Source organism: Hydra vulgaris, chromosome 08, assembly GCF_038396675.1.
Source record: "Hydra vulgaris chromosome 08, alternate assembly HydraT2T_AEP".
NCBI lineage: Eukaryota > Metazoa > Cnidaria > Hydrozoa > Anthoathecata > Hydridae > Hydra > Hydra vulgaris.
This window is the reverse complement of record NC_088927.1, coordinates 35834127-35861595: the sequence shown is the minus strand read 5'-3', so window position 1 is coordinate 35861595 and position 27469 is coordinate 35834127. Positions and strand designations below refer to the sequence as shown.

At 28.0% G+C, this 27469-nt stretch overlaps 1 protein-coding gene across 1 annotated transcript in view; it reads left to right on the top strand.

The window, feature by feature from the left end:
* LOC100211784 (pyridoxal-dependent decarboxylase domain-containing protein 1) overlaps positions 1-27469 on the top strand; it is a 68673-nt gene that overhangs the window by 2832 nt on the left and 38372 nt on the right. The window contains exons 2-4 of the mRNA XM_065803579.1: positions 2600-2655; positions 13580-13639; positions 26647-26709. Coding sequence (XP_065659651.1) covers positions 2600-2655; positions 13580-13639; positions 26647-26709 — 179 coding nt within the window. The remainder of the gene's footprint in view (positions 1-2599; positions 2656-13579; positions 13640-26646; positions 26710-27469) is intronic.

Below are 27469 nucleotides of genomic sequence, written 5' to 3'. Positions count from 1 at the left end.
CAACTCCAAAAACCGCTTTAACATTGCCAACATTGAGTTCCAACCTGTACGTACATCAATTATCACCACTTTTACCTTTCTCAGTTTTTCTTGACACTCTCTTTGCAGAAAATCATTTTTTACAGGTGATTTTCTAAAAAAGCAAGCAATTTTTCTAATTTTATTTATTGCTGATAAAAAATCTTGAACAAATTCGATTTCATAATTGTCAGGAGCTACTTCAAGCCAACTTTGTCCTTCGCTTTTTTCAAAATCTTCCTCATCATCATCACATTCGTCACTTATTGAAGAGTTATCAAGTTCTGTTTCAAAATATTCGTCATCAGGTTCTATTAAATGTGTATAATTAGCATATAAAACATCTACCACAGCCAAATGTATTCCATGACTATGACAAATTTGATGATAAATACCCATCAATCGTCCCATTTTTTTCATTACAGACGATCCATCTGTTATAACAGCGATTATGTGGTTTTTGAGCTGCAAACCGAACTCGCCTAGTTTTTTAATAGCAATCTCAACTGCCTTGGTAGCTGGCATTGTGTCTTTTACTCTTATCATACCAATACTATTCACATTTCCGTTTTTCATATGGATATTCATACACATATAATGCCTGTTTTTTTTGGAGCTCCACTCGTCTAATGATAATAAAAATCTCTCATCATCTTCTATTCTCTTTTTTAAATCACTTTTTAATTTTTCTCTAATCTGGTCACCATACTCAAGTGTAATTCCTTGTCTTGTTAATGGCATTTTTAAACCTTGAGCTTTCCATCCTTTCATAATTTCTTCACTATTTGCTAAAGTTGAAAACGATATTTTATCTAAAGCTGTTAACTTTGCAAGAATCAACCCAGAACAAGAATTTTGTTTTTGAAAATAGGATGAAACTATCTTTTGAGAATTAGTTTGTGCAACTAATGAGCTTCTTGAAGCAGGCTCTAACAGAAGGTTGTGTTTGTGTTGCATGTGGTACGTTAAGGATGTAATTGATAAATGCAATTTAAATTTGGTGTCACAATGCTTGCATTTTAAAGTTTGTGAATCATTTATATTTTCTAATAAATGAACCCAAACCTTAGAATTTCTTTTTTTTGACTGCACTTATATATCATTGCTGTTGCATATATTGTGTGATAAATCCTAAAATTATAATATAATTTATAAAAATCTTTGCAGGTACACTATAATTCAAAACAGAACACACATTCCCACGAAAATACATTCAAAAAGATTATTATCAACATACCATTATAAAGTAAAACACAAGGATTAAAGTTTTTCTAAAAGTAATAAATGTAAATATTCAAGATGTTCTTTGAAATTATGGCTTATTCAGTTAGTTTCGTGGTTAAACATGAAACAATTACAAAATCCAGTGTCGACAATCCGGTGTATAAAAGACGGAATAACTCTAAAGTGCTTATTTTTATATAAAACCTAATCCTTATATAAAACGTCGATTAATCGCTCTAATTTTTCGAATAATTGATTAATTAATCAAATCAAAAAAATAAACAATTAATCGATTAATTAATAACAGCCTAGTAGGAGCCTAAAGGAAGAAGAAGAAAAGATTATATTAGAGTAAGAGTTAGCTAAAAACTATTAAGAAGTGTTGAAGATGTTGAGTATAAAAGCATAAAATTCAAGCAAAGATTTATTTTTAATAACTAGTTATGCATATTTCACCAATAACATAGTAGATCAAAAGGTAGGGGATGGGTAGAACTAAGCGACCTGAGCTGAATGTTAAAAAGCAACAGGTATACAAAATTACAAAGCGCTAAAAGATTGGGGATAAAAAACATATAGGAATAAAAGGTAATATGAAACAATTAAATTAAAAACTATGTTTGTATGTGTCTGCGCTTTACTTAGAAAATACACTGAGAAGCTTAAATGGTATAAGAAATCTGAATGTGAAAAGATATGTATCATTCAAAAATATACAACATTAAGATTTTTTATATACAAAAAAAAAAAACAAAAAGGTTACAAAGCAAATATACAAGCAACAGTATTTAAAAGAAAAACAATCAAAAATTGGGTAGTGATAGGATTTGTTAAAAAATTGGATAGTGATAATCATTCTTTTTAATGTCGACTTAAAACTGTTTTTTTTTTTGTGCTTTGTATATAATTTTGTTACTGAAAATAACAACTTCCTAAAGAAACAAAAATAAAAACAGTACACAAATTATATGAAGTATTATTTTTTTAAATTTTTTAATTGAAATTTATTTTAGTTTTCTACTTTCTATTTCTATAGCACTTAACTTGTTTCTCCGCCGCATGGAACAGCAAGTTAAGTGCCATAGTACCAGGGACATGATGGGGACTCTAAACTTCTTGCTTATACACAAAATATATGTAGCTAGATTTTAGCTTTCAGAAAATCATTACGTAATTAACAAATTATCTACCCATTTAAACAAAAAAATATAAAATAATAAAAAAACGTATATATTGAAATATTCAAGTAGCTTAAAACATGATGCCTTTTTTGTTATAATTGTTTTTTTTTTAGATATTTGTATTAGTATTTATATTTTATATCTTCATTTGTTATATAATAATTTATTTTTTTTAGAATATAAGTCATCAGTTTTATTCATGTATCAATCGAATTTTTCAAGATCCAATAAGGTTTGTTTTTAATGAATTTTTATTGTTCCCATTAACAAATTTTTATATTAAAAATTTATTATTAATTGTAAACAGAAGTGACAGCAAACTGGGCAAAAGCAACAGCAAACTGCAGAAATTAAAGAACGTAGAAATTATGTACAAATTATTAACCAATATAAATTGAGTAATATATTATTTTTTTGCTCTGTCTTTAGAAATGTATTAATTTACTTCAACATAATGTCTTCATAGTTTTAATTATCTGATATATTTGATTAAATTTTTGAATTAAACAGGAATTATATTCTTGTTAAGATAATCAAATGTTAAAAATATCCTATTCTTGTTTTTCTTCCAAACAATAAAATATATAAAAACTGATTTGTTTTCCCCATATATCTCAACATTTTTTAAACTTTAAATTTAAGGCAAAAAAAAAGAAAGAAGTAAAAACAACAATACAAGTTATTCAGTTTTCAATATAAACTCTGATTACAATAAAAGTTTTCATTTTGATCATTTAGTCGAAATTTGAAATTTTGAAACCTGATTACTCCAAGTGTTTATTTTTATCAGTAGAGTAGATTTATCAGTTTTCTTTGGCAATAAGTGAAATTTAATAAACAAATGAATTTAATGAATTTTAATATGCTCAGGGTGGGTATATTTTAATATGCTCAGGGTGAGTATTAGGGTGGAGTGAATTTTAGTTTTTTTTACAATTTGTTTAGCCTGGGTGTGCAAAAGTTGTCTATTCATTTCAGAAATACTCTGGAAAAATATCAATGCTCTAGGAAATTATCTTGAGGTTCCTAAAGACCTTTAAAATTTTAAAGGGTCGCTAATATTACGTAAAAAAAAGATTTTCAAAAGTATGTCATGTTGGGTCTCAAAAGAAGCAAAATTTTATAAAAATTTCAAAAATAACAATTATTTTTTAAAAAAAATTGTTATTTTATTGTTTACTGCAGAAAAATGACCTTTTAAACTAAAAATGAAAAAAGTTAATTTTTTTAAATTATAATTTCAAAAAAGTCTTAAATAATAATTTTTTTATAAAATAATTGTCATTTTTTAAATTTTTATAAAATTTTGATTCTTTTGAGACCCAACATGACATACTTTTGAAAATTTTTTTTTTACATAATATTAGGGACCCATTAAAATTTTAAAGGTCTTGAGGAACCTCAAGATAATTTCCTAGAGCATTGATATTTTTCCAGAGTATTTCTAAAACGAATAGACAACTTTTGCACACCCAGGCTATACGAATTCTAAAAAAACTAAAATTCACTCCACCCTAGTGAGTATATTTTAATATGCTCAGGGTGGGTATATTTTAACATGCTTAGGGTGGGTATATTTTAATATGCTCAGGGTGGGTGTATTTTAATATGCTCAGGGTGGGTATATTTTAATATGCTCAGGGTGGGTATATTTTAATATGCTCAGGGTGGGTATATTTTAATATGCTCAGGGTGGGTATATTTTAATATGCTTAGGGTGGGTATATTTTAATATGCTCAGGGTGGGTATATTTTAATATGCTCAGGGTGGGTATATTTTAGTATGCTCAGGGTGGGTATATTTTAATATGCTTAGGGTGGGTACATTTTAATATGCTCAGGGTGGGTATATTTTAATATGCTCAGGGTGGGTATATTTTCCAAAAGTTAACTAACTAACTTACTTCGTATTAAGCACCTGAAAGTAGGCGGCATGGAATCTTTTATAACCTCTTTTGTTACCTCTTTCTTTAAAAACCTTTTTACAATGGCTTCTAGCTGTAATAAACAGACGTCTTTTTTCTGGAGAATTGTTTTGCTGAAGGATATGGAAGTAATGGTTTCGATTGGTAATTTCTGCAGCACAATGTGAGGAAAACCATGGAGGAGAGTGAGGCTTGACCTGGAATCGCCGAGAGGTAATACAAGATTCCATGCCGCCTGAATCCACAAAGATATGTAAGAAGCGCATTTATCAACAGGAAGATAAAAGATTTCTACCCAAGGGCCATCACAAAAAATATAACGGAAATAGTCCCAGTCAACTTTAAGGTAGTTGTAAGAGGTACTATGGTAGTGGGATTCAGATGATGAAGAAGAATGAGATAATAGTTTTAGGAGATCAAACTGTGATCAGAAGCACCTAAGGGTGAATGTGGAGAACCTAAGCACTGACTAGGATCAGAAACAAGTCAATTAGAGAAGATAAATGATTCAGGTTGTCTGGAAAGCGAGTTGCAAAAGTTGAGGGCCTTAACTCCAGCAGTATCACTGACAGTAGAGCCAAGCCATTCAGTGTGATGAGCATTAAAGTCACCAATGATAACAATATTGACTGATGAATAAAGAGAGAGGGCTTGGTCAAAATGATCAGAAATAACATCAAAAAAGGTGCAGTCTTGAGATGAAGGAGAGCGATATAGAACAAAGAGAAAGGTGATAGTGTGAAGTGGTGCTAAACGAAAGCACATGAAAGAATAGTCTGTGGATTGAAACAGGCCTCAGCAGAAATGAGAGCTTTAGCTTTTGCTCTCGCTCACACTCCCCTAAAACAGTTTAAGGGAGCAACTTACAGCTTTCGCAAAAGTTTTTTTTTTTCTCTCAAAAGTTTTATTATTATTGTAACTAAAATGAAAAACGCAAAGTCAAAAAAATTAAATTCAATGGATAATAAACAGGCACGGTTTTTGCAAAGTTAAAAAAATTTTATGTCTAAAGAATTTTTTCACGGCGCAATAAATGACTCTTGTTATGTGTATATTATTGTAACATTAACGTTACAAACATATGCTAGTAACTAGTATAAAACTAAATTTTGTATTTAATAAGCAATTTTTATACAAGTAAACAGATAGCTTGTGCAAAAACCAAAAGCTCTCGTAAAAAGCAGTTTAGAAGAGCAGCTCCCATGGCTTGCCATGTTGGTTTTAGGAGAGCTTTTTTGCGCTCTCGTGCTCATTTACTCCTGACGAGGCCTGATTGAAACCTAGTTTTCCGACAAATGAGTGAATTCTTACGAATGTAAATGCCCAGGCCCAGATTGTGACTATTGGAGTCTTTATGAATTAAAGGAAGATAATCATCAACACTAAGATCACAAGATGAGACAGCTGAACTCAAATTAATCTCACAAAGAGCAAGTAGGTCTGGTGAACTTTGCAAGAGATAAGACTCAACAGAAGAAAAGTTACTTTGAAGATCACAAATATTAGTGAATGATAGGTTTAGAGAACTTGGTAATGATGATTGTTTTTTGTGTTTTATAGTTTTTAATACTTTATTCATTTTTAAATTTGTTAAAGAACTTGACTCAAAGCATAGATAGTACTCAGTACACTATTTAATAGCCCAAGCATTTGCCTCATTACTATTAATAAACCCTAAGGCTGGCCGTAATAAGGGGCTCCAAATGTAGCGTTGGCAATGCACACCAAAAGTATAAACATGGACACCATCCATGCGCAACAATGGCACTGGTAATACTTTGATATTTACAGCTGTTGATGGAATCAGCCTCTCTGGGAGCTACCACAGAGTTCGGGAAACCTGACTACCAGCCGGCCTCAGATCCATAAAACTAAGTTTTAGAGCTGTACCCTCAAAACCCATGCATTGAGTCAAGAAGATCCACTATTCAACATCCTAAAAATACATCTGCGTCAGCCTAATAGATGAAGAAGGGATGCTAGGCTGGTCAACAAATAGAATCTGTTTACTCCTTAAGTCTTTGCCTAGAAGGCCTTCTAAAAGACAGTTGCCGGATTCATTTAACATCTGCCTAAGATGAGTATTTTTATCAAGACACCATATCTAGCCTTCTCTCAAGCAAGAGCCCCAAGGCAGATGGTGTTTTAAGTCGGAGTTTGTTTTTCCTAGCCTTTGCCTAAAAAAGTGTCCTACAAGGCAGCAGGACATGAAGCAGATTGTACTGGGTTACATGTTACCAGTAGCAGGATAACCTGACCTGACAATATGTTAAGTGTTTTAAGAATTTGCGGCAAAATAAAGCTATAAGAAACTAAAGAGAATAAAACAGCAATACTTGAAGAAAAGAACAGAAGACTTTACAAAATAGAAAATCTAAATGAAATAAGCTAAAAAAATGGAGTATTAAAAAAATAAATTTTTTCTCAAAAAATAATATACCTAAATATCTTACTGTTTTTGTTTTCTTATTTTCAGGGTGTTTGTTATTTTCCACTACCAAAATGGATACAAGTCGAAGAAAAAAGTAGATATAATGAAAATAAAAATATTTTTTTTGATATACAAAATTTTTGTGAATTTTTCCAGTCTGTATATAAAGGAAATATTTTATAATTTGGGTTAGAAACATGGACAATTTTTAAGTTTGTTTTGCAAATGTTTTTGCTAAACTTTACTGTTTTTATCAATGCACAGTAAAGCAAGAAAACTAATTACTATTTATTTGGACTTTTTTTTTTTTTTATTTCAACAAGTTTTTTATGTAAAAAAATAAAAAGTCATTAATACTAATATTTAAATATAAAATATTTGGTTGCTTTCAATACCTCTATTGAAATAATCTGCACTTTTGTATGATTATTAAAATTGTGCATTGAAACCTGATGAACTATTGTTCCAAAACCTTGTGGGCTAGTGCATTGTTAATTTACTGAGCTTTTTTAACAAAATGTTTATGAACCTAAATATTTTTTTAAGTTTTTAAATACATTTTTTTTAACAGAGCAATTGTTATGTTTATCTCTAGTAATTTGTATTAACATTGGAAATAGGGCAATATAAAAGAAACATTTTCAGACATGCCTCAAATGTGATAATACATTTATTAAAGAAACTATGTTATTCTTTTATTTAACTTATTCCGTCATTACAACCTTTATTAATCAAATAATACATTTTACAAATAAATAACAATTTATTTTCTCTTTTTCTTATTTTCCTATAGGTATTGAGAAAAAAACGTCAAATATAGCAAAAACATTTTTAAAAGCGAAAAAAAGTACAAAACGAATAAACGTAAGAAAAAAAAATTAACAAAATTTCTCATAGTTTTAGAGTACCTAGCAAGTTAATTTCTTAATTATATGGACTGATAAAAATCATGAATAAATTGCATAAAAAAACTTTCAATTGTTGTTAAATCGTTATAAAAGATGTTTTTTTAATAAGGACTCTAAAAAAAAGAATACAAAAGTTGTATAAAGTTTTTTTTTTAATTTACTTTTTTTAAATAATAAATTTTCTAGTTTATTTAATTAAACTTGATATTTTGTTATAATTCTGTTTCCTTTTTTTAGGATTGTTTTTTTTTTTCTTAGTAGATAAGTTTAGCTTTTTGCCGCGAGTTGAAATGCTTTTTTAGTTAAAAGATGCTAACTGTCGTGGTCAGTTTGTCTAAAAAAATTACTTTAACATGGAGGAACAAGGCGTGCAACCATTCGCGCTTCCCTGGACGGCTTAAGAATAGTTCAGTATGGAAATGGTTTAACTACAATGATTCATCCAATAAATCAGTATGTTTAGTCTTACTTGATGGTGAAAAAGTATGCAATAGTGGTTGTATGAAAGAACCCAACAAATCATATCTATTTGTTTATCTGTTTGAGGAATTATTTTTATTTTGAAACAAACGACTCATTTTATCATTTTAGAGTAAATATTCATTAGCATATACAAACTTATTTATAGATAGGTTGTTGGAATACCACATGGCCTACTAATTCAACACAAGAAATTTAACTAAACCCTTTCTATTCAAATTTCAGTTCCAATATTTAATCCAATGATATTGATGGATAATGCAAGTTTTAGAAAAATTGTTAATACATTGGGTTCTAAATTTTCAATGCCTGCTTCTGCCAAAATTACAAGCCTGCTCAATGAAGAACTTACTGTTTTAACAAGTAAACTTTGTGACCTTATATCTTAAGGCATGCTCTTTCTAATATGTCTTGATGGCTGGACTAAAAAAGGTCTTACTAAGTCCTTTTTAGGAATTTAGGTTGTTTTTTTTTACTGCATATCCAAAAAATTAATACATGCTCTACTTAATTTGTATCTTTTGAAACATCCACATACAGGTTAACAAAATGCTGATTGTTTTGAAAAATGTCTAAAGTATTTGGAATATCCAAATCCAGAGAAAAATATTGCTTGTTATTTTGGATGATGGAGCAAATATGGTCAAAATCATATTGTTGTTGAGAATGAAAGCTCAAGCTGAACGTGATATACTTATTAAATTAGAAAATGAGGTTAATGAAGAGCCGATAACAGATCTGAAAGACCATGGGAATATGTCAAAATTGAAAATAGTTGAAAATGTAGGATTAAGAAGATTGGGATGCCTTGCATATGTTTTACAGCTAGTTGTAAAACTTGCATATGATGGTAAATATCATGGCTTATTTAAAGGTATGTGAATTAGGTGAAAAAATTTACAAATCTACTGTGGCATTGAAAAAAATTATCAGCAAATGTGATAAGACTGTAATCAGTGACTGTTCTACAAGATTTTACTTGTATTTTAAAGATTTCTGGAAATAAAGACATCTATCAACAAAGTGCTTGGTGACCTTAACATTGATTCACTTGCCAATAGCAAATGGATAGTGCTTCAGGATTTTATCAATCTTTTAGAACCTTTTGCCAATGAAACTGATAATCTACAGACGGATGCGTTTTCTTTATCTAGTGTTATATTTTTGATATTTAAATTTAGAATGTCACCTTGAGCAATTTGGAGATGTCAATTTTAGCTGCAAAACAGCAAATAGATAAAATAAAGCTTGTTTCAGGTAATGAAGCACAAAATGAACTCAACAAATATTTTATTGTAACAAGGAACAGCTCTATGTGCCAAAATGCATTAAATTTCTGAAAAATGAGGTGTGCCATTTACCCACATATTTCACTATTAGCTGAAGACCTCATTGCAACTCAAGTGTATGTTGAAAGACTTTCTTCAATCTGTGGCTTGCTTACTAATGGACAGAGAAATCAAATGTCAGCGTCATTAGAAAAGCAAGTTTTAAAACTAATTCTCATCTAGTCTAGATGATAATCATATAATCACTACGTCATTTTGTTTGTAAAATATTTGAGTAATTATTAAAGTCAATAAAATCATTCAATCAGTTTATTGTTACCAAATTTGAGCTTTTTTTTTTTTAGTTATTCTTAATAAAGTTTTGGAGCCATAATAACAAGTTGTTGTTGTATTTTTTATTTGGAAGGGGGGGGGGCTCTGAACCCCTAGCCACAGCACTTGGTGTATAATATTACATTTAATTAAGTTTTCTTTTTTTTGTGTTCGCTTATGGCACTAAGTCCTACTTCTTTTAATTATATATGCCTATATTATTTATAAATTATATTACATTATACATATTTACAAATTATAAAAAGTTTATACAACAAATGAAAATTGATCTGAATAAAAACTGGAACTAAAAACCTCTAAACTGAATAAAAACTAAAACTAGAATTATTTTCCGAACAAAAATATCACTGGTACAAGAACTGTGAGAGACAATTTGCGAAAAAATAAAACAAAGAGTAACTACAGTTGAACTAAATAAAAAAAATTTTTTTTTCAATACAAATAACAAGTGCTTATTATCTTCCTCAATCCCAACGTGTTTAAGCACAAGATGTGTTTTAGATGTATAAAAACTTTTTAACATGTTCTATAGGGGTTTAAAATATGTCTTGTGCTTACTGGGACTCCAATAATGGCGTATAATATAGGTTTCAGAAGTTTCAAAAATAAGTCAACTTGGTTCCAAAAGCAATGGTTAAGTTTCTTATTGCTTGATCTTAATCTGACTTTCCTTGTTTCATTGTTTTTTGAACCTAAAATTTATGAAAAATTTTAAAGCTTAGGATTTTAAATGAACTTTTCAGTTATCGTTATAGGTTTAGTTTTTATTTATTTGAGATGTAATATTAGTTTTATATTTGTGTCAAACAAAAATTTTTACAACTCAAGCACATAATTATATTTGTAAATAAAATATGTATTAATCAAGTCAAAATAACCTTATATTCCTCTGATCATAATAGCATAATGTTGCTAAAGTAGAAGACGATAAAACTTTTACTTTTACTGTCGTGTGAATTTACTTGTATATTGTATATATATACTCAAAAAGAAAGTGTTACAACATGCAATTGAGGCTCATGTTTTGCAGTTAAGGAGAGTTATAACAATTAAAAAAAGTTATTCACCTTGACTGTAGTGACACTCCCACAGCATTGGTAAAGTGAATGCAGCATTAAAAAAAAAAAAAATTAATTTAAAGTCAATTCATTTAAAGTCAACAACATAATTCTGTCCAAATTGAAGTTAAATATGCTTAAAATGGGTTCTACTACAAGGAGGTACTTTTTAATGAATTACCAGTTAATTAAAAATAAATGACAATGGAGAAGATTTTATAATCCTATCTTTTCTGTTCATATTTAATAAAGTTGTTATTTAAATGTTATATATTTATTTTTATTAGTTTATATTTATCAATTAATTTACATTTTATATAAAGCTTTTATATATTTGTTAACTTTCTCTTTTATGCAAAATCAATTAACTTTAGTTTATTGTTGTTTCAAACTTTCATTTTATGTGTTATTTTTAATTGTTTTTGTATCTTTTAAACTTGTCTTAGTTTACCTTAATTGTAATTTTCAACTATATATATATATATATCACCAAGCATTAATGGAAAACAGCATGATGTGATATGGTTAAAACTGTTGTTTTAATGTCCTTAGCGTGTGTGAACTATGTAATAACATATAAGTTTTTCTGTCCCTTATCATTTTTATAATTTTGATTCTAATGGTTATTGTATAAAATAATAAAAATAGAGATTGCTTTTTTATTTTCAAGAAAAATCTATATTTATAGATAATTTCTTCTTTGTCTACTTAGGCTTTTGTAATGCAGCATTAAATTAATTATATTTTCTCAGATTTACTGATCATTACTGGGTTGTACCTTCTCAGATTTAACTGATCATTACTGGGTTGTACCTTCTCAGATTTAACTTTAGTACATTAACTTGCATTCACGATAACAATTCTGATTAAAATTGTCTGACTTATACAAGTTATATATCTTCAGATATATACTCTGACCTGATTTCTTTTTGAACCTATTTTTTCAGTACCATTCATTTTTAAAGTACTTTGTCATATTTAACAAGATTTAACGTCTCTTATGTTACAATATGAAAATTTGGATGTTTTTTTTTTAATTTTGTGTTTTTTTTTTTTTTTTTTGAGCATTTAAATGCCTAAATTAACTCAAAGCACCTTAAAATCAAAACCTTTGTTTAAAAGTCTTAAAATGGTACTATTTTGTCAATTTTACTTATACTAGATAAAAATCATATATTGACATGCCTAAAAGATGTCTGAATTTTTATATATGCATATAACCAGCCCTCAGAATTATGAAAAATGAGGTCAGCAATATTTTGTTGGTTTTAAACTGTTAGAAGTCGGCATCAAGTCAGCAAAAAAAATCTAGTACAAAGGTTTTACCATAAAACATAGAAACATGGTCGGCGATTTTTTTGCCAAACTAAAACACTTCTAGGTCAGCATTGCCGAATGCAGACCCTAAATCCGAGGGCAGACCCTAAATCCTAGGGCTGTGTAATATCAAAACTACAACAAGGTTTTAAATTTTATTTGCATTAAAATTGCAAAACACTGAGAGATGTTTTTTGTTAAGGTTAACCTTGATTTAAATAATTTAATAAAGCAATATTTTTGTTCTTTTAATATAAATTAGTTATATTTTTTTATACTATAGTTATATATTATAGTTATATTCTATTTTTACATCAAAATTATTTTTTTATTTTAATATTCTTTATTCTGTAATACATGTATGTGTTTTTATTCCTTCTAATTAAGGTTTGAAAAATTAAAAAGGATATTAAAGTCTTATCATATTTTGTCTTTTCATGAAAGCAGAACAATTTCAAAAATGCATTAATTTGCAAAATCAAAAGTTTATTTATTTTAATAAAAAGTTTAGTAGAAAAGATGCTTTATTAAAAATATTAGAAGCTTAAAAAAAAAAAGAAAAAAAAAAAAAAATAGTCAACTTAAAACACAAAGAATTTGACATCTTCACCATTCACAATAAAAAAAACATAAAATATCAGCCAACAACAACAACAAAATATTACGCTTATAATTCTTATATCCTAAAGCACTATTTGCCTCGCCTAATTATTAAAAAGTTATAAACTTGTATAACTTTTTTAAAATGATATAAAGAAAAGGAATTTTTTAAGTTTTTTTTTAGTTCAGAGATGTTATTGTAATTTTTAATTACCATCTAATATAGTAAAAATGTGTGTCTTTTACTTACAGCTAATATATAATTGTTACAAGTCCAATAATTGGTAAAATAAGCACTTGCCTCCTATTCGTAATTTTAAATATTTGATAAAATTTTTATATTGTTGACTGTAACCTTAGTTATTTTGTTAATTGTTCAGCATCTTTAATGGAAGATCTTGTTTTTCTTTTTTCTTTATTTAATTTCACATACCTAAGAACATTGAAACATTTTAAGTATTTTTTAAAACTCCTTAAATAATTTTTTTAAGTTTACTCACCACAATTAATGGTTGAATGAGCTTTGAACAAATAGCTTTCATTTGCTAGTGGTCTTTTTTTTATATATATTTTATTAAATTAAGGGAAATTTTTTTCTCCTAAAATTAAACATTTGAAGTTCTTTTGAAAAGTCTTAAAAAACAAAGTTTTCTGAATTAGAATTTTTAATATGGCAACTTATGAACCCATTAACACATTAAAGTGCTTCATTTAAAAAATAAACGTCCAAATTATATAGGCTCAAGCAGCTTCTTTTTAATTCAAAAAAAAACAACAACTACTTTTTAAAAAAGTATTAAAATTTTCTTTTTTAGACGCCATGCTGCACCATTGACCACACACCATACTGTTGTTGATGACTTTCATATTGATAAGTAAGTTATTTTATAAATTATTTACAAAGTTTAAAATTTTAACAAATTCACTCTTGTGTGATGCCGAATTCTTAAAGTATGAAATAAATTTGTTGTGTTAATGATCAGCTGAAAAAATTTGAGTTTTTTATGAGTTAAAGTTCACCAGCCACTGAGAGCCTCGTGCTGTAGTAGAAATGAGATCCTTTTGAAATGCCCCTCAGAATCAGAAAGCAATCAGAAAGTGTTGGCTTCTTATCAAGACAAGAATAAATGTTAGTATAATCAGCAAACAATGCCATCATAGATGTGAGAGTTTTTGGGAGATCATTAATTAAATTAAAAAAATTAGACCAATGAACATTGAGTAACCCCTAAAGTTACAGGAAATGAAGGAGAGTGCTGTCCATTGAGGTTAACTTTTATATTATGATTAGTAAGAAAGGGTTCAAAAATTCTAAAGATGTTACCTGATACATTGTAAGAAGAGAACTTATGGAGAAGATCAGCATGAGTTGTTAGATTCAAGATGAGATATTAAGTATTTGTTAATTAAAGATTCAAAAACCTTGATTATGATAGTTAGAAGACTAATGGGGTGGTAGTTAGAAGAGTCAGACCACTCTCCAGAAATTTCGAAAATAGGGATAACAGATGCCGCAGACTGGAAAACAAGACTCTAGTTAAGTACTTAATAAATAGTTTTGAATGTGTAGATAACAGCTCCATAGAACACCTTTGCATGACTATAACAGGCCTTGACTATAACAGACCTACGAGATTTTGCTGCGTAACGAAAACGCATAACGCATTTCTAAGTAACTCAACTCAGCAAATATATTTTGTATTGTTAAAAGTTATATTGCGTCACTAGTATCTTTTCAAGTACCGCATTGTAATTAAAGTTATTTTATTAACGCGTTAAAAATCATACAAACAGTTTTTTTCTCTCACTATAACAAAAGTTACAAATAAAATCTAAGTTCCTATTTGAAAAATCATTTTTATTACTTTTTTCAAATATAAACTAAATTTTATTTTGAAAAAAATATTTGTTTCATAAAACGTAAAATAATATTTGTTTATTTTCTAATAATTTTACAGTTGGTTTTTGGTTATTTTATTAAATGTTAATAAATTTTTTCTTATTTATTTTGTGAACTCTTTTTAATAATGTTTTTAAACAAGAGTTTTTTTTAATTATTTATCAGTTATCGATAACATATTTGTGATCATAATTTATTTTCATAAATTAATGTTAATAAACAAACGTCATTAAAACTTTACATTATTGAATTAACAATAAACAAAAGATCTTTTTAATAAAATATTTACATCAAAATAAATTGTGCATTTTTTAAAACTATTATGACAAAAAATAATTTTTATATTTAAAAGGAATTTATATATTTAATTCCTTAAGATAAAACTTAAAACACTTTATTTTTTTATACTAATTTTTAACAACACAAAAAAATTATTAAACAGACTGTTTTTTTAACAAAAAATCTATTAGTTTACAATAGCAGGTTAAATGCTTTTACTTACGACTTTATTTCTTCTGAATAAATCTCACATTAAAAACATCAAAAGATAATTAAAATATTCTAAAAGATTAAAGTTTTTGCTTAGTGCAAAACTGCTGAACGCGTAGGCAAATCGCCTTTTCGCAGGCAAAATGCAAGCTGCGTAATGCTTCTTAACAATGCCTGATACAGGTATGTCCGGATCACAAGCTGGAGAAGAGTCTAAGCAGGAAATCACATAAATACAAAAGCTGGAGTGATACGAATGTCAAAAAATAGATCAACTTATTTGTCAGCTATATCAGGTAGGATGTGATTAGTGGAATCAAGAGATAAGATTGATGAAAAGTTCTTAGCAAACAACTCAGCTTTGTTTTTTAAGTGACATAACAAAATCTGAACCATGCAAGAGAGGAGGAATAACGGATTTGCCTTTATTATAGACATTATTAAAATTTCTGTTGTCTAATTTCTGAGATGAAATACAAGGTTTTGTGATATGAGAATAACGGGCTTCAGCATTAGACAAAACCTTTTTACAATGGTTTCTAGCAATAAAAAACAGGTGTCTGTTTTTGGATAATTGTTTTGGCAATAGATATGGAAGTAATGGTTACAATTTAAAATTGTAGCAGCACAATAAGAGAAAAACCATGGCAAAGAGTGTGGCTTGACTTGGACTGACTACTGAGCGCTGACTAGGATTAGAAAGAGCACTGACTAGAATCAGAAATAAGATGTAAGTTGAGTAGAAAAGGTAAATAATTCAGATTCACACGTCCTGGGAATCATGAGAAACTGTCACGGAAGACTCCGAAAAAATCCTTTGGAGGGAATGATCCTCACACTGTTCTCAAAAATGCAAAAAATGAAATCTTTTGTGACCATCCGAGAAAAAAAATCAGTTTGAATTTTTTCATTTATTCCTTAAAATCATGAATTGACAACTTTGACTCTTTTTGCATTTTTACAGCATATCTAAACAAATTCTACTCAAGCACTCTTTAGATATGGATACTTAGATGAATTTGACCAAAAATATCTTTACTAAGAAAAAAAAAGTAAAATATAAATATATTAATATAAATCTTTTTTAAAGTTTTATATCTATTCTAACAAGCCCTAAATGATACCATTTCCTGATTTGTAATTTTCTATTAAACAGGATTTGTTAGTTCTTTCCAATATGTCTAAAGGACCAATCTTTAAATATTTGCTTTGTGCTATATTTTTAATCAAAATTTTTTTTCTGAATTCTGGGAAATAGCACTGACAAAATAAAGTGTGCAATACCTTCATATCTGTGCATGAGAATTTATCTGCTTCGGATCCCATTTTAAAGGTAAATTTTCCATAAAAATCTAATGATGACAAGGTGTTTCTTGACCAATAACTCATTTTCTTTTTAATTTTTAAATACATTTTCAATGTCAACTTTTGCTAGTCACCAATGACAGCCCTAATCATATGCATAAAAGTAGTGGATTTCTTTAGGTCTGCTTTGCGATCATGCCTAATTCAGTCAAGTCCCATAATGAATGCAGGAAAACAGTTTGTTTTCTCTGCATGAGAAAGTGTGTCAGAGAGGTGACAGGCCACTTGATACAAATTGTGCTAGAAACCCTTCCAACTCCTATAGACTTCAGTGACTCAAGAGTGCCCAGAGGCATTTGTGACACATGTAGGCTTGCATTAGGGAAAAAAAGCAAGGGGAGAGTCTGTCACCATTTCTCCTGTCTTCGACTTCTCCTCTATCAGGATGAGACCAGTTACAAGAGAGCAAACATGTGACTGTCTTATCTGTAAGATAGGGCGGGTGAAGTTCCTTGAAAAGCGTTCTCTGGACAACCCACCGTCTTCAAATTCAGCACAGCCTCAAGCGACACAGCGGAGGTGCTCAGACTGCCTTTCAATCGTTGGAAGAGGGGTGCCACACAACTGCAGCAGTGCCTCCTTCAGTGAAAATATGACAATACTTGCACTTGAAAACCCTAAGGTTGGAGAGCAAATTGCAGCATCTGTAGTTGCTGCCAAGGAAGCCTCTCCACATGGGACTGTGAAACTGGCTCAACCCTCTGGTGGGCGCCCTTTGTGAGTGAAGAAAGGTAAAACTTATTGTTTTTAATAGGTACTGCTACATTATTTTCATGGTTTAAATACTTAAGAGATTTTTGTAAATTAGTAATGAGAATTCCTCTGTGATCCTAGGTCCATCCAGTGCCAAAAATCTCTTCCCTGAAGCTGATGTTTTGAGCGCTCGAGACTTAGTGCAACTTCAAGCCAACACCAGGCTGTCAAATCAATCTGTAAAGAAGCTAGTATCCACACTTAACCACTTCTCCCAGGCTCGAGTCTTGGAGCCAAACATTCATGCAAAGTTTGCTGAGCTTGGCAAGAGCTTAGCAGAATACTTTACCCAATCTACAATTGAGATCACCACTGACAAAACAGAAAAAAGAAGTCAAATTGTTGTTCACTGCATCAAACTAGCAGACCTTCTTGCTCCAAAGGAAAATTTACTCAGAACATGTTGTGAAGCTTGGCATTGATGGTGGAGGAGGCTTTCTCAAGATCAGCCTTGGAGTTCAAGAAGCTGAACAACCTGAAGACTTACAATCTCCCCCTCGAAAAAAGACTCTGGCTTCACAAGTGGCAAAAGAAACAAGCGTCAAGCGCCAGCTTTTGGTTGCCATCGCTGAAGATGTTCTTGAAAACTACACCAACATTCAGAAGATCCTTGACTTAATCCATCCTGATGGAGTTAACTTTTTTCTCTCCTGCAACTTAAAACTGGCCAACATTGTATGTGGCATTCATCCCATTCCTGCTCACATCCCTGCACTTGGTGTGATGTTGAAGCAAAAAAACTCTCTCAAAAAGGGAACCTTCAGACGTTTGGGTTACTGCGTCAGTGCTTTGATGCCTTTCAGGTAAAAATTGCATTCCTTCTTTACGTGGAAAAGTTATAACAGTCTTAATTTTTGACTATTTCAGTTACCAATTCAAACAACAATAACTGTTTCTTGATACCAGATCTAACCTTTATTCTTTCATTAATGTCAATTTAATAGAAAAATTGGAAAAATAAAATTGTTCTTGTGTTTCAGGCACATGGGCAAGATCCAAAACAAGCACGACTGTTCAAGAATGTCATTCACTTGCCACTCTTTGACAAACCAGACAGTTCTTTGGTCCTCACCTTCATAGCACCCATGGAGCTCCACCTCCTCCTTGGTGTGGTCAATCACCTCTTCAAAGCCTTGAAAGAGGCTTGGCCAAAGGCTGATGATTGGCCAAGATCACTGCACATCAAGAGCCAGCCTTTCAGCTTACAACATTCATTACCAGCAAACTGGCTTTTTGGCCAGTTTGCTGGCAATGAATGTCGTAAGCTTCTGAGGAATGTAGATGTGCTGAGGCAACTGGCTGAGCAGGTACTTTTTAAGTTTTACAACTTACCTTATGCTAATCTCTTCAGAAGTACATGGTATAGTGTTTTGTTTCTGTTTTTCTTTACTAAATTTGAGCATTTCTTTATACAGGATTGTGCCTTCAATATTTTTGGCATTATCGACACTCTTCAAAAGTTTGATGTTGTAGTGTCCTCCTGCTTTGGCAGCACTCTTGATCCTCACTTCGCTTCAAAGATTCAGGCCTTCAGAGCATCATACCTTTCTCTCCAAGGGGTCAGTGTCACCCCAAAAGTTCACGCAGTGTTCTTCCATGTAGAAGACTTTATTCTATTGAAAAAAGAATCACTTGGCAAATACAGTGAGCAAACCACTGAGGCACTGCATCACAACTTCAAATATCATTGGGAAAGATACAAAAGGCCCAACAACCATCCAGAGTATGCAAAGTGGCTCAAAACATGCATTGTTGACTTCAACAGCAAGAGTGTCTAAAGTCATCAAGAGTTTATAATCTGTTTGGCTTGATTTAGGAATCCTTTTTAAAGATTATTGTGTACACATTCATCTTAGTATCCATATCTAAAGAGTGCTTGAGTAGAATTTGTTTAGGTATGCTGTAAAAATGCAAAAAGAGTCAGAGTTGTCATTTCATGATTTTAAGGAATAAATGAAAAAATTCAAACTGATTTTTTTTTCTCGGATGGTCACAAAAGATTTCATTTTTTGCATTTTTGAGAACAGTGTGAGGATCATTCCCTCCAAAGGATTTTTTCGGAGTTTTCCGTGACAGTTTCTCATGATTCCCGGGACATGTGGATTGTGTGGAAAGCAAGTTGAAAAGTTGACTATTTGTGTTAGAGATTGAAAAAAGTAAAAGTTGTGGGCCTTAACGCCTGCAGAGTCATTGACACTAGAACCAAGCCATTCAATGTGATTAGCATTAAAGTCACCAACAACAATGATATTGGCTAAAGGATAAAGAGAAATGGCTCGGTCAATTAAATCAAAAATAACATCGAAAAGAGTGCAGTCTTGAGATGAAGGAGCGAGCGATATAGAATGAAGAGAAAAGTGATAGAGTGAAGAAATTGTAATTAAATATTCTTTTATAAGAAGAATATTTAATTTATATAAGGATATATTCATATTCTTCTATAAAGAATATGAATATATACTAAAATGTAATTAATATGTATTTTGCATTTTTTTGGTAAGTAAAAATTTTTAATTCATATCATAAAACTATAGTTAATTGTTTAAATGTATATTATGCTTTATAGGTGACAAACCCAAAGTTTGTTTACCCCTTTTAGATACCCTTTTTAGGGTATCTAAATAATTACCCATTTTTAGATTATCTAAATAATTACCCATTTTTAGATTATCTAAATTATTACCCCTTTTTAGATACCTTTTATCTTCTGGAGAAGTAGAGCGGGCGGGGATGGGAGGGGCAGGATTTGTTAAAGCGTTAAGCTGCTGGCAATTTGCATATTTGTAAAGCTATTTTACTTACGTCTAAAGCAATTTCCATTAAGTGACTTTTTATCATTTTTTAACTTTTAAATTATTTTATAAGCAGTAAGATAAAAGGAGTAATTAATTTTAATAAAAGCCACTTTAACTTTTGAATGATGATTATGTAAAAAAGTTTGTTCCAAAAGTTTGAATGACAATTATGTTAAGCGCTATTTATTAATGAAAAAAATTCAGATCAAAATTAAAAACTACGAAAACTTAATCTCTATGAAGGTAATTATTTTATGAAATATTTAGTAACAGAAAACAAAATTGCTTATAGTTAAGGACAATTTTTTTTTTGTATACCATAAAATCGCCTAAGTTTGGTCACTTAAGCTTTGAACATTTATTTATCACGCATAAATTTTTCTCCTGAAACATACAGAAAATTATATTGATAATTGGTAATGTAAAGAAAAAAAAAACGAAAAAAAAAACTTCTACTCAATATTTAATTTAAAATGAATACATCTACTTTGACCAAACTTTCAATACCATCTCATAAGTTCGGTCGCTATATAGGTACTAATAACATATCACAAACTTAACGTCACAAATAATGAAAACTAATTTTTAAATGTTGTTTTATTGTAAAATTATGATAGAAATTCAGGCAATACCAGTAACTAAGGAGGGCATCTCCCTGGTGTCAAAAAAAAGGTCTTTTGTTCCACCAAAGAAAACAAAAAGGAGCACATAAAAAAAGGCCTTTTTAAATATAAGTATTAGTATTTTAAATTTTTATTGTAATTAGTCAACTATTTTATTACTTTGGCCATTATCGCATTTGCTACGCCACTGGTAAAAATTATTACAAATATATTTTTCAATTGATTTAAAAAGGTTTTTTTAATTAATAAAAAAACACTAATTTGCTTTGAATGAGCTTTGTATGTTTATTGGTAGTTCTTGCACGTATCGTTGACCATATTAGTGCAGCAAGATCCACATAACCAATCATCACAGGATTCGCAATGCATCCATAATTGTCTTTGTAATTTTCTCAAAAAAGTCTCAAAAAAGTCACAAGCTTGATATTTTTTAGAACGCGAAGAACAGTTATTTTTGAAATTATGAACAAATTTGTTATTCAATTAAAATACCATGGTTTGTATCCATCATTAAAATGTCAAAATTTACTGGTAAATTTACAGGTCAAGTTAGTGCTAAATTTTACATTTGCAACACTTATCAACATTTCACAATATTACTGCTAATTGTCTCCTTTGTTTTTTATCTGTGAATGACCAAAGTTAGACTATTTCAAAATTTCACTAACTTTAATAAAAAAGTTGTTAATTTTCAAAAATTAATAATTTTTTTTCTGTAAATATAATTAATTTGGTGATTCTTAATAAAACAAAAATTAAATATGACCATTTATTTTAATAATTTGCTTATTTTAGATTTTAATAGTATGCATTTTTTCAAACTGATGTTTTGCTAAAGAATTATTTCAGCAGATTGCATTTAATTGTTATCTTTTTTTATATAGATTCATATTTACGACCAATTACAAATATTATTTGAGAAATAAAAGTTTGTAAATCTTGAGTTTTGGTGGCCAAATGTTGACGATTTTATGGTACAAAGTTAATAAACGAAATGTAAAAAAAAAAAAACCATAAAAGAAATATATATAATAAAAACTTTTATTTATCATCTTGCAAGCATGAGAGTATTTATACATCTTTTAACTGCAATAAAAAAAAAATTTTAATTTTAATTACTATTCTCTAATGATGAATAAATTAATAAAATAAAAAAAGTTAAATTTTATTTAATATTATCTTTATTTTATATTATATTTTTATTTTGTTTTTATTTTATCGTAATGATTGATTTTTTTGCTCAAAAAATGCTAATACTTTGAGCTAGAAACAAAGATCATAATAATATTTAATTCTGATAAAAAGTATATGATTCAATTTAAAAACTAATTTAATAAAAATATATAATTTTATTTTGATAAATATAAATAATGTAGTTTTAACTTAAAAAGTGTTTAATTTAATTTTCTTTAAAAAAAATATACTGAAGTTTAATAAAAGTAAAGTTAATTAAATTAGTATTACTAAAAATTGTTTAATATTTAAATTTTATTCTTAGAAAAAAATTAGCTCAATTTTATCACAATTGTTTTTTTTAAACTAAAAATTAAATTTCTTGTAAACATGTTCCTTATATTTGAACGAAACTTAAGCTAACTCTTTTTTATAACGCGAGTTAAAGCGCAGCATTTTTAAGAAATAATATATACAGCAATTTTAATAAATGGTGTTTGGAAAAATGGTCTTGCTTTCAAAGCAAAATCGTTGATCAAATAATAAACTATTAATAAATAAAGTAAATAAATTAACGTAGCTATTTTAATTGTTACTTGCTGATTTTTTAAAATAAAAAATCGTTTTTAGTTGCAAAGACGCAATTAGAAATTTAGGAAATAATAATTTAAAAAAGTTTAACATATTTTAATTCATTTATACAAATGATGAGAAAAGAAAAAAATTTGTTAATATCAAACATTTTTTAAAATGTAATATTAAATTTAATTATTTAAAAAAAAAAATTGAAAGAAAATAAACATTCCATAATAACATTTCTACATTTATTTAAAATGTATTTTTGTATTAATTAATATTGCAGTAATTTTTTAAAATGCTGCAATATTATCAATTGCCGCAAAAATATTGTTTTGCGGTAATTAATAATATTGCAGTAATTTAAAAAAGTTTATGTCTTTAAAAATAAAAATAAAAAAATAATTTAATGGTGTCAAATTCGCATTAGGCTAATGCATTACGTATTTTTTATTTAAAACAAGGCCTGAGTGGGGGAAGGGGGCCTTAAGTATTTTGAGGTGACTCTTCCACCCACCCCCTTCCTTTTCTTAGTTAAAACCTTTGCCACAATTTTGATTTTTAAATATCACATTGTTTGTGTTCACCAAGTTTAGTTTTATCCGAAAATAAGGAGTTGATTTGAAATAGCGTCTTATCATAAAAGGCATTTCTTTTAATACATGAGTTTGGCAGTTAATGTAAGTGTATACTACTTTTGTGTTCATTGCATGTACATTGTGTAAATTAAAGTTACATTTACTATAGATTTTTTTAAACAATAAAGACTTTGAAGTTTTAAAATATTCAAAACTTTTATTAAGTTATTGTAATCAGTATTTTTATTATTAAGTCGAAAAGATTATGATCAACATCATCAATTAAAAAGAATGACTGATTTCATTGTGCTGTTCATGCAAAGGCTTTTTTTTACATACATTACTAGTCGCATCTCAGTTATTGTGCCAAAAGTTAATCATCTGTACATCGGCAATATGCAGTGGTACCATTATATAAACAAAACTTCAAAACAAAAGGTTCAGGGGACCCTTTAATTAATTTTTTTTTTAAGTCGAATTTTTTTATAAAATATAAATAAAATGTAAATAACATTGTGTAAAAAGTTGAAGTTGTTATGGAACATATTTGTTAACCTTTTAACCAAAAGTTCCCAAAAAGATGGTAAATTAATTTTTTTCAACTTTTTCTAAGTAAACCCTAAAATTTTTATGTTTATAAAAAACTTGGTACATATTATTTTTTTAAGTCAATTAAAAATTTTTTTAATGAGCTTCATATCTCATTGATAGATGGAACTTATTTTTGTTAGATAAAGTTATTTTCATTAAAGCATAGTATCAACTGAAAAAATAGTTTTTCAAAAACCCTATTTTATTATGTTATAATAATTTTTTTTTGTTAAATATAAAACTTGTTTAATTTAACAGTAAAATTCCTTCAATTACAATTAACAAAGTACTGATATAAAATATTAGCATTACATCACTCACATTACATTCACTCGCTTAAATACAGCATTTGTGTTTCTGTTTTGTACTAACATTATGAATGAACAGTTTGAAGTTGTTCCAGCTAATATCTAGAATTGAATCTTGCTATATATTTTAATCAAACCCAATGTGAATAGAAAAATGAAATGCGAATAGAAAATTACTATACAAATACAATGTGAATAAAAAATAACTGGAGGAAAATTAAAACTTCGGAATATCTTTAATTTTGTAAAAACATTAAGATTTATTTGATTTGTTGTTTGTAATACTCCACACATTATTCATAATACATAATATACATGTTTGTAATACTCCTCATAATACATGTTATAACATCATAACACATAACATTATAACACATAACATCATAACACATAACATCATAACACATAACATTATAACACATAACATCATAACACATAACATTATAATACATAACACATAACATCATAACACATAACATTATAACACATAAATAATACATGCTTGTAATATTCCACATATTGTTCTTTTTTTTTTGCTTTTGTTTTTGTTTCTTGTGTGTTAAATTTTATATTATTGTAAATAACAATAGTCTCACTTGATTATACAGGTTTTATGCTTTCATGTACTTTAAGTTCTTTGTTTTATAATATTTTATTACACATTGTTCATAATAAAAATAGATATTCATAAATGAAATTTTTCAAATTTGTTTTTGCATATTGTATAGGTTTTTTATTATCTATTATTTATCCTAAATCAAATTTCTTGCGTGTAACCTCTAAAATAAAGACCTCTAAATAAATTAAATGAAAAAAAAAAATTAAATTTCTCATGTATATCTCTAAATTTTTTAACAATAAAAAGAACAGAGCATGAATTAAGTATAAACTTATTTAAAAAAAGTTTATTAAATAATTAAAAAAAGCAAGAAATACAAAAACCGTTAACCGTTTCTTAATTAAGTTAGCATAATACTATTAAATAATTATATCAAAACAACAAAATCAAAAATTTAAGTCAGCAATTTATTCTTTAATATTAAATCATTAAAAACTTATGAGCACTTTCATTTTTGTTTTACAAAAAATAGTTAAAAAAAATTGCGATCAGGCACAAACAAGCAGTTGAGAAGTATAAGGAGTTACTTTGTTGATGTAGTGTCATGAGTGCGCTGTTGTCGATACTACTTATAAACATTTTTCAAAAAAAAAAAAAAAAGAACATTTAATAACAAATAGAAAACTTTTTATGAGTGTAGTCTTCACCAATTTTCAAATCTCATGATCGATCTCAGGGAAATTATCCAGAGCGTGCGATATCACACTCCATGACAATATATTACAAATTTACGAACGCAAAATAACAGGCTGAGAAATTTTCTTTATCGCAAGCCCTGTATATATATATGTATGTATATATATATATATACACATATATATTGATAGATGATACCAGGGACAGTACCCCGTCGTGCAGGCGCCTTTTCGTAAAGATATTTGTTGTTTTATTGCAAAAAAAACCCAATATTTTCTGTTAAAAAAAGTCTTTTTCCATATTTGGGTGCCGAAAATGGTCTAGAATAGCCCCTATATATATATATATATATATATATATATATATATATATATATATATATATATATATATATATATATATATATATTTGTTAACTCACCTCCCCAAGGCCCAGAAGGCCACTACAGACGAGGAGGCTACTTAATTGTAGTTATAACCCTCTCTCAACTCTATAACTCTGAAACACGAACCTTGACGAACAAGGCCACTGCGCAGAGAAACAAGTTGGTGTGTATATATATATATATATATGTATATATATATGTATATATATATGTATATATATATGTATATATATATGTGTGTGTATATATATATATATATATATATATATATATATATATATATATATATATATATATATATATATATGAAATTATCAATTAATAATGATTAAATAATTGTTTTAAATAAATTATGTTAATATTCAAGTGGAGTAAGTACCAACAAGTATTAAAATTACTATTCCACAGAAGAGAAAAAAAGTTATCAAATATAATTATCGTACAACTATGTTTTTTGGTAGCAATATTTTAGCTATGTTTTTTGGTAGTTTTTAGATAGCAAACTTCAAAACACGGAACTTCAACCATTTATATCTTTATACTTAAGTCAAATAATGATGCTTTGCAAAAGATTGCAATGATAAAAGCCTAGGAACAAAAGATAAATTTTGTCTCAACTGATAGACTTATTTTGGTTGTTAAACTGCAAACATATAAGAATGATCAAAATTGAAAAAGTAACACTATATAACACCAGCCAAAATTTTTGATTTACTAGAAGAAAGTAAATGTAAAAGTGGATATTTGGAAAAAATAAAATTATTGATAAATTTTAGTTCGGTAAAAAAAATGTAATTCGGTATGAAGTTCCTGTAAACAACTTCATAGATTATGTTCAAAATGTAGATCCAAATTTATTTAATTTGAAATTTATTTCATAAACTATAAACTACTATTTTTGTTGCTTTTAATAAGAAAAATTAATCATTAAAGTTTCTGTTGTCACTAATATGTTTTTGATGTTGCTTGTCATAAAAATGTGTTTTATGGAGATAATCGAAAATTTTCAATTTGAAATAACTATTAGTGTTTTTAACTTTCAAATTTCTAATCTTACGTTTGTTATCAATTTAAAAAAAAATTGTTTTTAGAGGTGTTAGTTTGTCAGAAATACTAAACAGATTAGCTTCTCTTCACTTGCCATCAACAAAAAGGTAATTTGGTTTAATATTTTAAAATGAATAAAACAAGTTATAGAATCTTTCATTTTATTTAAATTTTCATTTTAAATCTTAAATAACATTCAACCTATTACTTCGTCATTTTAGATACAAAATGGTTGATAGGTTTATTGTATTATTTGTTTCAATATAATAAACTATATTTATATATATTACTTTTATTATTATTCTTTTTTTAATTATATTTATTACTTTTTGTTTTTTAGTTTGTTTAATAGTTTAGCATAATTTAACATGATTTAATAAATTAACAAATAATTTAGTTTAATTAGAGAGAGTACTTTACTCATAATGACCAAAATAATTAAATGTTGGCAGGATTCTATAAGAAGTTGTTTGAAGTGATTATTTGAAAAGTTTTTGTTGCTTGTTTAAAAATAGCTTATTGTTATACTATAGTAAAGTTTTTATTCTTTTATTTTACTATTTTTAATAGTATTGTTACAACAAAAGTTTGAAAGAAAAAAAAAAATTAAATAACTAAGGAATCTCAACTCAATGCAATATGTGGTTATATGTATAAATATACAGGGTTTTTGGAATTGTTTAATCTTTTTGAATTAAATTTTTCAAAATAATTATTTAATCCCTTTAAAAGGTAATTTGATCCTTTTTAAAGTTATTTAATGCCTTTAAAAAATAATTTAATTTCTTTTATAAAGAAAATTTAATCATTTTTTTAAAATTTTCGTAAAAAACACTCATTCATAAATTAATGCAGGAAGATAATAAT